General features: G+C 48.7%; 1 protein-coding gene across 4 annotated transcripts in view; it reads right to left on the bottom strand.

Moving 5' to 3' along the window:
- The window catches only part of Stard9 (StAR related lipid transfer domain containing 9), an 80,069-nt gene that overhangs the window by 5,635 nt on the left and 58,361 nt on the right, over nucleotides 1-16,073 (bottom strand). For all 4 annotated transcript variants that reach the window (XM_029536325.1, XM_021193326.2, XM_029536324.1 and 1 more), the window contains 6 exons: nucleotides 15,213-15,400; nucleotides 14,295-14,754; nucleotides 2,645-12,484; nucleotides 2,362-2,556; nucleotides 1,798-1,981; nucleotides 1,289-1,426 (listed from right to left, as the gene is read on the bottom strand). In XM_029536325.1, the coding sequence (XP_029392185.1) occupies nucleotides 1,289-1,426; nucleotides 1,798-1,981; nucleotides 2,362-2,556; nucleotides 2,645-12,484; nucleotides 14,295-14,754; nucleotides 15,213-15,400 (11,005 nt within the window). The remainder of the gene's footprint in view (nucleotides 1-1,288; nucleotides 1,427-1,797; nucleotides 1,982-2,361; nucleotides 2,557-2,644; nucleotides 12,485-14,294; nucleotides 14,755-15,212; nucleotides 15,401-16,073) is intronic.

The raw sequence follows: 16,073 nt of genomic DNA, 5'->3' as shown, positions 1-16,073 counted from the left end.
AACTGACTGGGACGTGGGGGGGGGGGACTCACAGAGATCAGGGAGCCCGTAGAGGTCTGACCTAGGTCCTTTGCATACATGTTATGGCTGAGTGGCTTGGGGTTCTTTTGGAAATCCTAACTGTGGGGGCAGGGGCTGTTCCTGGCTCTTTTGCCTGCGTGTGGAACCTTTTCTCTACTAGTGGGTTACCTTGTCCAGCTTTGATGCGGTGCTATGTGCCTGATCTTATTATAGTTTGTTATGCCATGTTTGGTTGATGTCCCTGAGAGGCCTGCTCTTTTCTGAAGAGAAGTAGAAGGGGGTTGGATCTGAGGGAGAGGGGAGGTAGTAGGGAGAGGCAGGGGAGAGGAGAGAGGAAGAGCAGCGTCTGCTTTTTCAGAGGACCTGGGTTTGATACCCAGCACCCATATGGTGGTTCACAACAATCTGTAATTCCAGTCCCAGGGGATCGGATGCCCTCTTCTGATTTCCATAGGCACCAGACACTCTTGTGGTACATAGGCATATCTGCAGGCAACACCCATACAAAAAAGAAAAATAAATCTTGCTGGGCATGATGGCACATGCCTTTAATTCCAGCACTCAAGAGGCAGAGGCAATGACAGGTGAATTTCTCTGAGTTCAAAGCCAACCTGATCTACATAGTGAATTTCCAAGCCAGCCAGGGCTATATACAGTGAGCCCCTGTCTCAAAATAAATAAATGCAAAATAAAAAAACTATAACAAAACCAAACCAATAAACCTTTTTTATTTTTTTTTAAAGGATAAAAACAAAACTTAACATGTACTGGTTGTTGGTTTTTGTTTGTTTGATTTTGTTTTTGTTTTGAGACAGGGTCTCAGTCTGTAGCTCTCTGGCTGTCCTGGATGAAGAGCCTTCTGGCCTTAGACTTACAAACATCCACCTGCCTCTGCCTCCTGAGTGCTAAGATTAAAAGCTTGCACCACCATGCCCAGGTGTGTACTACTGTCGTAGGGGACACAGGCTCCATTTCCAGCACCCACATTAGAAAGCTCACAACCACCTGTAACTCCAGCTCCAGGGGACCTGAGGCCTGTGGCCTCTGTGGGCAGCAGCACTCACACACATGTACCTATACAGAAACAAACACACACAAAATTCAAAACAAAACAAAACTTAAAAAAAAAAAAAAAGAGCAAACCACAGAACCGCAAGAATAAAGTGAGAGGAAGGCACACCACACAGGAAGGGCCCACAGCAGCGGGGCCTTGAGAGAGCTGGTCCTATACATTCCATCTCAGAAGCTCTGATGTCTGCCCACTTACCGAAACCTCTAGGGACTGGAGGTGGCCTGAGAAGGCTGGACTGCTGTTGTAACCAGATGTGACACCAGAAGATATGCTTCCATTGGAGCTGGTGTACAGGGAGCTGAAGTTGGCTAGAGTCTGGAGTTTCTCCTCTTCCTGGAAGACAACAGATAAACTAGCTTCTGATGATACCGCACTACCACATCCTCTCCCTTCCCTGTCACCTCCACAGCTGTCACCACTTACCTCCCAGAGCCTCCTGCTGTAGCCTCCCACCTACTTTCCAGAAGCCACAACTCTCCATGCTTTCTTCCCCACATCCCTGACTCCACACAGAAGCCTCTCCTCTCACACTGGTCTGGGGCAGCAGTGCCCCGATGAGCGTAAAGGGAATGTGAGTCCAGCTTTGGGCTGGAAGCAGAACCCTACCCCAGACTCACAAACAGGCAGAGTGAAGGCTACCAGAGTCTAAGGTCTGGCCCAGGTTCCAGACCTGTCCTAAGGCAGAGGACTGCCTCATTCCCCACCTTCAGCAGCTGGGAAATGATCTGCTGTCGGATTCTCATCTTTTCTTGTTCAGTCCTTTCCTTGAGCCGATTTTGAGCCTGGGCAATCTCCGCCTTGGCCTCTTCACGAGCCCGGTGATACTCTTGAAGCATGAGCTCAATGTCCGAGGGAGGGCGAGCTAATCTTGGTGCTGGTTCTGGGATTCTAGAGAAGTCCACAAGGTGAAAAGACACCTTCTAACATGGCAAGCACACAGAAGGATGTCCTGCCCACCCCTCCTGGCTCAGCACAATCTCCTGTGGCCTACAGGGTCATCATTTAACATTCTTAGGAGAGGTTTCTAAGGAGGAACAAGCCATTCTACAGCCCCAGCACACAGATTGAGTAACATATAGGAGTCTCTCTGTCCAATACTTCTCTTTGCCCATCTTCTGCACTCTGTGTCCCATTCCTTCCTATACATCCCATTTCCATTGTCCCAGACTCATCTACCTCAGTTTTTCCAGAGGCCTGGAAGAGTCTCTGGATGGTCAACTTCCAGCTCCCACAGAGCCTGCTTCCTCGGACTCCAGGTTCTCCCTTACCTAGTGATGTCCACGACATGCTTCCTCAGCTGCTGCAGGTATTCTTGGCGTCTGCTGGGCAAGTCGAGTTCCCAGGTAGGGAAATCCTTGCTGGGCAGAAAGCCCAGTTTCTGGGGACTGAGGCTTCGCGTGCGACGGAAGTTATGAAGTCGCTCAGCCCTCTGCCTCCTGAGGGTCTCAAGAGTCTTTTTTTGCCTAAAACAAAATGTGACTGATTCATACATGGTCTTCACCCTGACGTTCATCTTGCCCATCCTTTGCCCTTCAGGCCCAGGGCCCTTACCTAGTGTAGAACCCCTCACTGGAGGGAACAGCAGGCTCTTGAGGAGCAAGCATCTCCCCTGTCCCACTCTGCAGCGCCTTCAGCAGGGCATCCGTCTCCCCAAAGCCATGGTGTAGTTTTGCTTCTGTGAGTTCCACACTGAGAGAGAGCTTCTGAACCCCAGCTTGTAAGGGGATGTGCTCCAATTGAAGCCAATCCAGGTTCTGGCTATATTTTTCAGAAGGCTGCTGGGGCCTTTGTGTCCCTACAGAACTGGAGTCACATCTGACCTCTAAACTTTTACCTACATGCAGACCTCCGCAAGGTCCTTTCTGAACTCCATACAAGTTATTAAAATTGTTATGAACTGGGGGATCCCTGAGGTTGTAATGCTGGGGACCAGGGGCCACATGCATATGTGAACCAGAACAGAGCAGCCCCACAGGGTGGCAGGCCTGAGGTGGGTCTACCGCAGGACTTTGAATCCCTGTAGAATCAGAGATCTGACAAGGGCTAACGGGCTGAAGACCTCTCCGTGAAGAAGGTTGATTCAGATTGGGTTGTGGCACCACCATAAACTCTGAGCCTTTATTTGCTGCCCTGCTCTGCCACTGACTGGGCCTTAGTGGACCATGCTCTATAGAAGTCACCTTCTCAGTCACACAGCTGTCATCTAGCTTTGGGTTCCTGTGCCCTGGTGGTGGAGATGGCAATTTGCTTTGGTCTCCAGTGGTGCTCTCAGGCTGAAGCTGCTGAGGGGCCGTTCCTAAGACACTAACTTGGAGACTAGAGCTCTGCTGTGGGCTGCATGGGGAGCTAGTATCAAGAAGTAATCTCTCAGGGCTTTTTCCTAAGGGGCTCTTGCCTCCTCTGTCCAGAGACTCAGCTCTCTGAGAGTCACCAGACTCATCGCTGGCTTGAGAATTATCCACTGGAGGTCTTGGGTCACCAACAGCGAGGTCTGAATTGATGTCAAGCTTCTGGAAGTCTTCAAGAGGATGAGCTGAGGGAACTGATAGAGTCACACAGGCTAAGGGTTTGCTCAGCTCCTGGATGCTGGCACTAAACGTAAGGATCGGAGAGGAAGCCCTATCCACCAGCACAGCACTCGAGCCACACCACCTTTTCTGGGTTTTAGGCTCCTGGGTGGACTCGGAAGCACCAAGGAAAAGCCCTGAGTGGGGGGAGATTCTGGGCATATTGACCACCATGCAAGATTCCTCTGGCTGCAGACTGGGAGGTGGGGAACCATCAGGAGAAGCTGGGGGGCTCATGAAAGTAAAGTTCTGCCCAAGATCAGCTTTCTGGAACCTCAAGTGTGGTACGGGGGGAACAGGAGGGTTCTGCAGCTTATCATGGGTGCTTCCTTCATGGAGACCTAGAGGTGCTGCTGCTTCCTCGGCCTCCCGCTTCTGAAACACCACTGGGACATCTCCCTTTTCTTGAGCCACAGTGGTGATTCCCGAGTCCATCACTTCAAGGATCACACTGACCTCCTCAGACTTGATCTCTGGGTTCTGGAAGGCCAAAGGAGGTAAGGCCAGGTCTGTCTGGATGCCCTCATCCACGGTGGTCAGAGCAGAACCGTCCCTTATGAGGGCCTGTTGGGCCTCATCTAGGGATTCACTCTTGACATTCTGTTCCTTCATGACTACACCTGGATGTGAGAGACTCCCAAGCAGCTCTGAAGTACTGTGCAGAAGCTGTGAAAGGTGGACAGACAGGTTGTGCATGCTGGTCCAGGAGGCTAGCTCAGAGTCTGACATTGTCCTGGCTTCAGGCTGAACAGAGACATCAGTGCAACTCCAGTGGCACCTGCTGCCCAGGGCCTGTGTTCTCTGCTCAAAGGTATTCATACTGGCCTCCGCCCCAGCACAGCCTGTCTCTGTTGGGCAGAGTAGTACAATCTCATCTACCTGAGCTGTGGCACTCCCTCCAGCCAGAGGGAGCTCATTTGAACTTTGGTCATTCTCAATGTTACTGTGTATGTTTGGCAAATCCTGGGTTTGGGCATCAGACTTGGGATGAGAGTGAAATGGAGATTTCTTGACTTCTAGGACATTGTCCATGCTAGAATGCTGAGCCATATTTGATTGTATTAGGCATTGGGGTTTCTGGCTACAAGAGACATCAACTGCACTTCCAAATACATATTGCTTCCAACCAATATGCACAGGTCCCTGTGGACATGAGGGCAGGACAGAGGGACTTAATTCACTAGAACCAAAGTGCAGCATTTCTTTGTCCGTCTGAGAATGCCAATTCTCTGGCATACACTGGACACTCAGTTTATCTTTCTTTCCTTGATGGGCCTGTTCCAAAGCACCAGGCATCCAGGTGGTCAAGAACTCAGGGGTTGGCATACATGACACAGTGGAAGACGTTGGGTAAGGAGGAATGACAGGGTTCAAGGACCTGTGATCAGTGGAGCTATTGTTCAAGTTACACAAAGCTTTCTGACTGTAATCCTGAGTCTTCAGAGATGTTGATACTGGCTTTTCGGAGGAATGACCCCTGAGATGTGGTCTCCACAAGCTATCTGGCCCCTGTGCATCTTTATTTGTTGGGGATGGAGGTTCCACACTCAAATTTAGTTCTTGAAGAGACCGAGATGAGCTGACCATATGAAACTTTGGGCTAGGAGAGTACTTGGCGTGCTTGGGGCCAGAGAAGATTGCAATCACAGGAAGCAAGTGCCTGTGGTGGCTGCGAGGCAGCTGCTTCCTATCAGAGCAGTGCTGGCTATGAGTCTGGGCAGCAGGCTGTGATGGTTCCGTTTGGGCTTCAAAGTCTGAAAAGAAAGTCTGGGGCACAGAAGACTTGGTTTCACCATCTCTAGTCTGACAGCCATCAAAGCCACCAACGTTAGAAGGTACTAGATTTCTGACCTGGGCATGGTCTTTGCCATCTCCTGAGACCTGGTCTCTCTGTTGTTCTTCCTCTTCCCATGAAGTCTCAATCTTAGGGTGGCAGGTAGGTTTCAACATGGTTACAAATTGGGCTTGGGGACCTGAGCAACTGTGACCCCTGACCTTAGTGGATGGTTGCATCTTTTCTGAACAGCATTTGATAGTGTTTTCTAAATGTCCAAACTGAGCTGCTATCACCAGCTTACTGTCAACAGATTCATTTGCATTTAGGGTACGTGGTCCCTGAGTCACCGCAAGAGGTTCTGGCATGGTTTGGGATGCTTGTCCATTCTCATCCACAGAGTTATTCTTCAAAGTTCTCAGTGGCTCAGAGCTCATGCCTGCAGGACTGGATGGAAAAGTATCCTCAGGGGCAGTGCTGGCCTTATTCCCTGTAGTCTCTTCCCCAGAACCTTCCACTGACCTTCCCCTAGCAAATGTGTGGGTGAGGGAACTTGCCCTCATTGCTGAGATGGAAAGGCAGCTGCAGTTTTGAGCTGGAGAGGAGACAGGAGTTGTAGTGGGTGGGTTGGGAATGCTGTTGTCTACTGACCCACATTTGTGCTTGAGGCCATGTGCCAAAGACACTGGAGAAAAGCTCTCTCCTGCTCCGTCCACTTCACAGACCCTAGATGGTACTATGCAAGGTGAGTGGTCAGGGTGAGGAGCAGCCCAGGGGGTTCCCTTCCTAAGGACACCATCTCTATAGCATGGCAGAGGAGAGGAATGAGAGCAGCATGCGTAAACAGCAGCAATAGGTTGAGAACCACTTAAGTGAGGGCAAGGAATAGTTCTGTTCTCTGCCTCCTCATAAGAAGAGCCAAGTGGCCTGCTGCCTCCAGTGTTCCTCTCAAAGACAAGGCAGTCTTTTGGGCATGGACCTGGAGCCTCTTCTCTAACTCCACTGGGATGCAGGCTTGGTCTTTGATCTAGAAATGGAGTTGACCATGGATTTTTGCTGTCACCCCCACATGCTACTGCCAGACCAGAGTGAACATTTTTCCACTTAACAGGATGACGTATGTTAGCTTCTCCTTCAACCTTTCTTGGAGCTTCAGGGTGAACAGCACATGACTTTGGACTTGCCTTCATTTCTTCTAAGCCAGTAGAAGCATCCAAGCCATGAACATGGTCTTGCTTAGGCCGAGAAAGGTCTACAGCATTATCAACAGTACACATCACAGACAGACACTCAGAAAAGACTGCTTTTCCTTTCTGTGTGGTCAATGAGATCTTACCTGAGCCTCCTCCATGTGTGCTATCTAGACTTCTAGGTTCCTGATGACCCTGGATACTGTCCTTCCCACCAAAGGATATACCCTTTACAATCTCCTGTGCAGCCAACTGACCTTGCCCATGCAGAATCCTGCCAGGAGCATCACAAGAAGTTTGAGAAGGTAAGACAGACACTTTCTCTGATCCCACCCTGCCATCCTGCTCTGCAGCTGGTATAGAAAGAAGCCTGTCTGAGGGCAAAGGACCAACAGATGACTTTGTTCTAGACGCTTCTTTCCTTATCTCTATGACTTCAGAAGAATCAGACCATCCACTTGCTCCGCAAAATTGTCTTGGTTTTCCAGTGCAATATCTTTCTTCTAGCTCTGAAACAACATGAGGGGAAGCCAGCAAATGATGCTGTGGTTCTCTGTCAGTTTCAGGATTGGGCAGATGATGAAAGCTCCCTGCAGTGGCCTGGGCTTTCCTCTCATCAGCCAAGAGGTCTGCAGACACAGCAGTTGGAGATGCCTCATGCAGTCTTTGTACTTTAGCATCATTCCTGGCGCTATCCCACCCTAACCTAGCCTTCTGTGTCTGAGGCTTACCAGCAGCCTCTGAAAAACACTCAGCTTCTTGGGAAGTCTCATAAGGAAGGGCTGTCCCCTCAGCCACAAAGTCATTAAGCTGCTTCCTCTGTGCTTTTGCCTGTCTGATCTCTGCTAAGATACCCAAGCATAGGGATGCATGGATAGAGGAGTCCGGTAGCAGCAGAGGCTCTGGATCAGGTCCCTTCAGTACAGACACAGGCGTTAAGTAAGCAGAGTTAGGAAGTTGTTGGTCTTCTGACTTCTCCTCTGCCTTCTGCCTTTCCTCTTCACCCTGGTTACTATCTTCTTGTAAGAGGAAACTGACTCTCTTTTCAGCTTGCCTTGAGATCCTGTCCAAGGAACTGGTTTTTCTTTCTTTTTGTACAGTTGCCTCGGCCTCAGAATCCAAAGTCTCCTGGGTAGCTGAGCCTGTGGAGGTATCCCTGAAGCCCCCTTCCTGGTCTTCTTGGGAACTAGTGCTTACTGTTATCCAGTCCTCTGCATTTAGGAGAGTGCTGTCTGGTGTAACAGTCTGACCATTAGCTCTCATGACCACGGGCATTACAGATCCACCCCAGGGAGTGTGTGTGGTAGAAACATCTCCTGAAGCACTTTCCTGTGGGCTCCTGCTTCTGGTCTCTCCAATGTGATCCTGATCCCCTACTCCAGTTGCCAAAGAATTTCTATTAGTTTTCAACATCACAGGCTCTAATATGTACTCAAATGAAGAGATGCCTTTGGTATCAGAGCCATGCAAACCGCTTCTTGGGAAGCCTAGAGAATGCACAGGTTGGGTACCACTCAGCTCTCCATGAGGAAGAGCTGCAGAGAAGGCTGTCTGGTTATGGAATGGGGAAACAGCCTCCTGGCTGAAAAATGTGCCCTTCCAGTGCTGGCTGGGAGTAGAAACTTTCTGAATCGATGAGACCATAGCCTCTTTTTCCTGTAGGCTCCCTCTCCTGTCCACAGTCATTTCTTCAACTCCTCCTTGAGTTTTTGCATTCTCCAATTCTGAACCACTTGGGACTACAACAATTTGGCTTTCCTGAAAACTTTCCATACTCTCCAGTTCCTCAAGACTTTCCAAGGACCAAGTCTGGCCTTGGAATTTTGCTGATGCTTTTAGAAGCTCATTGTCCTTCTCGTGTCTCTCTATGCTGGGCTGCAATGGCAGAGCTCTAGCTAATGCTCTCATTGTCCTAGAGTGAAGGGAAATGTTGCTAGGCTTTCTGAGAGCTGTGCCTTTCCCCAAAGAATCACATGTGTCCCTAGCAAGTCTGTCTGCTCCAGGTGGCGGGCATGAGGGCTCGCTCTCAGACCCCCTCGTTTGTACATATTCCCTTGATCTGAGTTTCTGAATCTGGGTATTATTATTACTAGTTGTATTGTTAACCTCTACTTCTCTAGTGCTGCTGTCTTCAAAGATACCACCCTTTATCTGTATTGGAAAAGATGGCTGATCCTCAAAGCATAAATGTTCTCCAGAACTTTCTGGCTTGGGGACATGGTCAGCCTTCTCCTTGCCCTCTAAGTCCTGGAGCATAAGCTCTGTACTTGGCCTGTGGGAAGCATGAAGCTGCTTATTCTGCTTGGATTCAATTTCTAAGATGCCAGTTTCCAGCTGCATTACACTCCTGATCAGCCTGGCCATTTCGTCGATATGATTAACTCTTTCATTCTGTTTCTCTTCCAAAGGCTCTTCTTTGGACCGTACTTCTTGTGACTGTCCATGGGCCTTGCATTCAGTGGGCTCTCTTTCCTGAGAGCATATAACTAGATGGCATCTTTCACAGATATACTGAGTTCCTGGAAGACTAAACTCTTCCTGGATGTCTTTGGAAATCACGTCTCTGAGAAGCACAGTTTCATTCGTCCCCTCCCACCTGTGGGTTGGACTTCCACCTCCTGCCAAGCTCACAGGGCTGCTTAGACAGTGGAGAGATCTTGATTTCAAAGAGACAGCAGTTTCATCCGGTATGACCTTTTCCAGGTCTAAATTGGTGATTTTGCCAATGAAATCAGACCTGGCTCCAGGAGACTGACTGCGCATACCACCGGACTGTATCTGTGGCAGCAGTGGACTCTGTTCTTCCCCACTTGCCTTGGAATCACAAATGAAGAGCAAAGTCTTTGACTCAGAGCCATTGAAGGCAACACTGCAGTGATGCCACGCAGAGGCTCCTTCTGGGTTCTCGTGGACTGAGAGGGTGTATTCCTTATTTAAAATTCCAAGGTGATTTCCACACTCACAAGCTTTGGATTTGGTAGGAGGGAGGTGCTGTCTGTTCTGAGCAACCAAAGAGTCAGCAGAATCATGGTTTTCTTCCTCTCTCATATTTCTCGAGTGCTTCCCCAGTTCTTCAGTGCCTTCGCCTGTGTCCAGATCTGTCGGTCTTTTTGTTGTCTGCTGAGGTAAATCAATCTTAGAATTCTGACTTGGGGACAACTTGGGCAAATTCTTTTTCCAGTGAGCCTTCTGGGAGATTTGATGGCTATGACCAAAGCCCCAGGCTTCCCTAGGGGGTGGGGATGGCACCCAGGCTTCTCTGCAGGCCGGAATCTCTAAGGCAGTTTCTGTCAGGGCATCCCTGCTTTTGGTTACATAGAATGTTTCCAGGGGAGGCGGCTGCAGGGAGGATGGGAAAGAGCTCCAGTGGGCAGAGTGCAGGAACAGCTCAGGACCGGAAGGGAAAGTACAACAAGCATCTATGTGTGCTCTGGCTACTTCCTCATCGGTGCACTGCTGGGAAGCTGCCTCCTCTTCCAGTAGGGGGTGCTGGTGGCCGCTGTGACTTAATAGTCCTGGTTGAACTGTAGTATTTTTCCTGAGAAGAGCCCCAACTTGAGGTAAGCAGTCTCCTTCAGTGGCTAAGGTGTCATGATTGTGATAAGCCCTCTTCTGCCCAGAGGAAGTTATCAGTGCAGAATGTCTGCCACCCTGAAGGCATCCTTCTAAGCTGGCATGACTGACTTCCCATGCTTCGGTCATGGAACTTGGCATCACATTTCCTGCTGTATAGGGCTGTGCATTTATAGATCCAGAAGTCAGTGACTCGACGTCTGCTGGGTATGTCCCATTAGAACTCATCCTCTCAACAGTACTGAAGAGATCAGAAGCGCTTTCTACCTTGGCACTCCGACTGTCATGATCTTTCTCTGTTCTTAAGTGCCCCATTTTGGATATGTGGACTGGAAAGGAGCTGAAATCTAAATTTCTAGATAACCCAGGGCCAGTTGGCAAGTGAGTGTCTACTCTATCAGAAGCTTCAGTCAGGGAACTGGAGTCTTCCTCCAGGAAGGGGAAAGCTGGCCTGGGCTCTCCTACAGCCTCAAAACCAGAATCAGAGAGCTCAAGGAGATATTCTTGATGAAGGGCAGCCCAGTCCTTCTTATTAATACTACATACATGAGTGAATGACGTGGTAGAGGGAGCCAACATGCTTGACATGTCAGAATTGTGAGACTCTTCAGAGATGCCCTGGTTGGTCATGTCAGGCATTTCTCTGCCCTGAAAGAATCCATCAGCTCCTGGCTGAAGGAGTCCTTGGCTTTCAGAAACTGAGGGCTTGGATGTATCAGAAACAGAGGTTGCATACAAATCTGAACTGCAAGGTGGCTCAGTACTGCTTTGGGGGAGTTTGCAGGTACCTAGTGGCTTTACTTCTTCAATGCTTAGCCAGTGTTTGGGCTTCTCACCATGTGGCTGAATTTCATGTATGTCAGGATTTGGACATAAAGAATGTATGACCCCTGAGGGACTGCTGGGACTGATCTTAGAGTCACAAGAAAACCATGAATCCACAGATAACAGGGGGCTCTCTCTTGCAAGTTGAATGCCTCGGAGAGGGTTGGTGTGTTCGGAATAGCTTGCCTCCATTTCTGACTCAAGCTGATCACAAGAGGGCTGGAACTGAGGATCAAGGTAAAATGAATTGCTCTTTGGCAAGAGAACATTCACCCCAACTCCCATTCTATGGTTGGTAGGGCTAGACCTAGCCATTGCCTCCTGGTCTACTGAAGACAGGGTGGCATTCTGCAGATGCCAAAAAGTCTCTGTAGGCATCTCATCAGCAGAACCAAGGAAAGGTTCCCCTTGCCTATTTTCAGGGTCAATCAGGCTGTCCAAAGAAAAGCTCCTATATTTTTGAGTATATAAGTTACTGTCTGAGGGCATGGGGAGACCCCGCACAGAGGCTGAAGTTCTGGCCCTTGAATGCCCATGGTCCTTCATGGAATATTCACCTCTAGAGTTTGTTGAGAGGCTTCCATGCCCCTTCCCAGCAATTGAATCCTCAGATATTTGACTGTTGTCACTTTCAGAGTTCTCTGGATCTGGGAGCTTCCATTTTCCCTGAAGGCCCTCTGGTTTCAGCAGTTTCTCTGGGACTTGGGCACAGACATAAGAGAGAGAATCCACCGAGTAGCTGCTTTCGGTGTCAGATAAACCTCTGTCCTCTTCCCTTACACGGCCCTTTATAGGTCTAGAATCTGTGAAGGAGGCTGGTGTGTCTGGATGCCCTGCACGAGGCTGGTCTTTTAAAGGGCTGCCCTGAGGCAAACGCGAGAACGTTTTGGCGAAGTCCCTGGCCCTCGCTGCCAACGCCCTCGGATGCTTCTTTGATGCCCTGCTTGGAGGTGGGGGTTTGGATTCTGCCTGAAAAGACTTGACGACTTTCCTATGCCCAGCTGCTGGCTCCAATCCACTGAGATCCGTAGACTGGGAAGTAGTTTCCTTGGGAGTCTTGTAGGTCCCACAGCTCCCTTCTTTTGTCCACCCAGTTTGTGTGCTGACAGAGGCTGTTAGTCCCTTAGCCCACGTGGATGAAGGGATGAAGGTCCTTGAACCGTCCCTTGTTTTTTGTTTCTTAGTTGATTGGCCCTGGGATGACATCTGACAGGGCTGCTTACCCAGTGACTCAATTTCTTGACTACTGACAGATTTGTGGCTCACAGTGAGATGGGTGCTTTGGGTAGAGGCTCTCCTGGCTGGAGAGAACTTCCTCCACCACAATGAATGGAGGCTGTTCCTGCCCAGGCGTCCTGCCCTTGGAGGAATGAAATCAGTTGACAAGGATTTTTCTAGCATTTGGTGAGTCAGCTCAGGCACAGGTGGTGACATGGCAGAAGGATCCCAGTTCATGAAAGCACTGTGAAGATAAGGAAAGCCATCTTAGAATAGTAATGTTCCTGTGACAATACAAGGAATGTGGCATTCTACTTAGTTACTCTGAAAGAGGTTCAAAAACAAGCCGCCCACTCACTGTGTCCAGCACTCCTCAGATCAATACACAAAAGCAGACTGTTGACAACAAGCCCTGGCTTTCAGAAGTCTCAGATACATGTTACTCAATCCCCACCCCCAACTGCTTTATCTTAGGGAAAAGTTTAACTGACCTACATTTCAAGCAATTGGCTATGTGAGGAAAACAGGAACAATTTTAATATTATAAAGGATCAAGCAGATGAATCTGTGGTGTGGTATCATCTACAGAGCTGACCCATTTTGCATACTGATAAGAAGAAATAGGAAAGAATGACTATAGTAACTTCAGACTTAACAGTGACATGTAGTTTATAAATCCAATTAGATCTTTTTTTTTTAAAGATTTATTTATTTATTATATGTAAGTACACTGTAGCTGTCTTCAGACAATCCAGAAGAGGGAGTCAAATCTCATTGGTTGTGAGCCACCATGTGGTTGCTGGGATTTGAACTCAGGACCTTCAGAAGAGCAGTCAGGTGCTCTTACCCGCTGAGCCATCTCACCAGCCCCCCAATTAGATCTTGATATGGAAAATCAAGGCACTCTTCAAGTAACTTGAGAAAACTGAGTGTGACCCAGGTATTAGTGTCTATCAAGCTATAACCTAATCTTGGCAGGTATGATTTTGTAGTTATGACAGAACAGTTTTTTATTTTTAGAGGTACATACTTAAAGATATGGGGGTGATATTATTTTAAATCCTTTGGAAGATAAGGTGGTGGGACTCTACAGTAAGTGTAGTACATTTTTTTAAGTGCTCAAAATAGGTACTCCATGAGTCTCTCAAAATTTTGCATGTTTGAATGTTTTCCATAGTAAAAAAGTTGGCTTGCCTGCCCAGTTATTTGAAGGACAAAGAGGTGAGAAAACATGACAGCAACAGACTTTGTGTGACTACTGTGCAAGGCCAAGGACACACAGAACAGGATGAAGGCTTCCACTCCAAGGAATCTGGGAAATAATACACTCCCCATCTCATGACAGCAGACAGGGAGTGAAGGAGCCAACAGTTAGATCCAAACATGTGCGGGGAAGTGTCATGTGTCAGGTCAGGGTGGAGCAGCCTGTGGGATCAAGGAAGACTGGTTGGGGTGAGATGGAGGTGGAAGCAGGACACATAAGAAACTTCATCTGGACACATGCAAATGATGCGAGTTCCTTGAAAAGAAGAAGCTAGCTGGAAGCAACAGCAGCTCTGAAAGTGTAAGAAGCTGCCTGATTCTTAAGATACGCAAGCAAGGGCTGGCAAGATGGCTCAGCAGGTAAAAGCACTTACTGCTCTTCTGAAGGTCTTGAGTTCAAATCCCAGCAACCATATAGTGGCTCGCAACCATCCGTAATGAGATCAGATGCCCTCTTCTGGTGCATCTGAAGACAGCTAGTGTACTTATTTATAATAATAAATAAATCTTTGGGCCTGAGAGAGTGGAACCAACCTGAGCAAGCAGAGGTCCTAAATTCAATTCCCAACAACCACATGAAGGCTCACAACCATCTGTACAACTACAGTGTACTCATATACATTAAATAAATAAATCTTAAAAAAAAAAAAAAAAAGATACGCAAACAAAGAGAAGCCCAGAAGGCGCAGAGGAATAAACACCTAGCTGCCTCACAGGCTGAGAAGCCCCAGGAGGGAAGCACTGGAAAGCTGGGTGAACCCAGCCATGGCTCCTGGTGACATCACTGGTACCTGTGTAGCTGGGGCAGGCGTCGGCGACTCAGAGAACTGCAAGTTGTCCGTCTGCTGCTCCGCTGAGAACCTGGGCCTGAGGTGTTAGAGCTAGGGGCCCAACCTGGGGCCCTGGAAGCACCACCATCCTGGACCCAGAAGAGGGCACTGAGCTGCTCCAGTCTCCTCCGGGCCTCCAGCAGCCTCCGCTTCTTAATAATTCTCTCCAGCTGGAACGATACCTTTTTCTGCCTGATGTTCCAAACTGTAGCCCGAGAAGTATGTCTCGGTGAGCACTGGGGCTGCACCACCCTCTTCTGGCTTTGGACCAGTGGGGATGGTGGAGTCTGAGCAACTGTTGGAAGCCAAGCATCAGGTGCCACAGAGGCCACGAGTTCTTTCTCTTCTCCGCAGTAGCCTTCTTGCTGTGTCTCTCGTAGGCTGGCTAGCCAGGTCTCTTCTTTGAGTAGCCACTGCTGATCTGGGAAGCAAAAACACCCAGAGAGAAGGTCAGCACTTCCTGCCTATGACTGTCTGGACTCAGACATCTCCAGCCATGGCTAGAGCTGTAAGGAGTGAAGAGGGTTGGATAGAGTGGCATGGCAAGAGGAAGCTACAGGGCCTCCTCACTGAAGGGGAAGGAAAGGAAGATGTGTAGGCCTCAATGAAACAGTGGGCAAGTGGGGCGGGTGGCAATGCACAGACAAGTGCGCCATTGGAGGGAGTCAGCAGAGGATGCATCATTCTGAGGGGCCATAGAGAAGTCCTTGCTTATTTCCAGCCCCCTTGTGTGAGCTTCAGGTCTCTAAAAGAAGGAAGAGAGTGCCCAGTACAAAAGATTCCATCATATCACAAAGACAACAAAGGTCAGAATGCAGAAGCTTGGCAGCACGAAGCTGGAAAAGGCAGATGAAGCAGACCTTAGAGGAGGGCACCTACTGTCGTTTCTCTGCCGACTGATATGTGTGTGGTCCAGTTCTAGCTCCTTCTGGACTCGACACTGTCCTTTGGCTTGCTGCGTCAGAGCCTCCACATGGCACTGCTGTTGTTCTGTCTGGGCTCTGGAAGGGATCTCGCCATTTCTTGATGGCTGCTGGTCCTTGTCACTCTGTTCTTCCAGCACTCTCCTGTGACAAAAAGCTCAGAGTCACCCAAGCAAACCAAACTCAGGACAAATGGGTGGGAGACGTCTATGCCTCTGAGAGCACTCCTGAATTCAGCAAGGTAGAAGGGGCTTCAGACATCTGGCAGCTTAGAACAAATAGGTGTGTTGTCATAGGCAGCTCATGACATCACAGTATGGGAGAAGAGAATAGACACTAGACCGTCATATTTTTAGAACTGTGGGTTTACAGAAACCCAAGTTTACTCTCATAAGGAAATCCCAAGAATAAAACAGATTTTTTTTGTTGCTGCTTATTTTTATTTGCTTTGATGTTTTGTTTTGTTTTTGAGACAGGGTCTTTCTATGTAACCCTGGCTATCTAGAGACAATGTAGACCAGGCTGACCTTGAACTCACAGAGTTCCACCTACTTCTGCTTTCCTAATGCTGAGATTAAAGGCATGTGCCACCACACCTGGCTCATAAGGAAATCATGAGAGTAAAACAAATATTAAAAGTACAAAAAGCTGAGTGTGTTATCACATGCCTTTAACCCTAATACTCTGGAGGCAGAGGCAGGAGGATTATGAGTTTGAGGCTAGTTTTACTGTCTTAAAAATAAAAAATAAAATAAAAGATAAAAAAATACTTTAGCAGCCAGGCGTGGTGGCGCACGCCTTTAATCCCAGCATTCAG

This window comes from Mus pahari, chromosome 3 (genome assembly GCF_900095145.1).
Source record: "Mus pahari chromosome 3, PAHARI_EIJ_v1.1, whole genome shotgun sequence".
Taxonomy (NCBI): domain Eukaryota; kingdom Metazoa; phylum Chordata; class Mammalia; order Rodentia; family Muridae; genus Mus; species Mus pahari.
The sequence above is the reverse complement of the archived record's forward strand: the minus strand, read 5'-3'. Positions and strand labels throughout refer to the sequence as shown.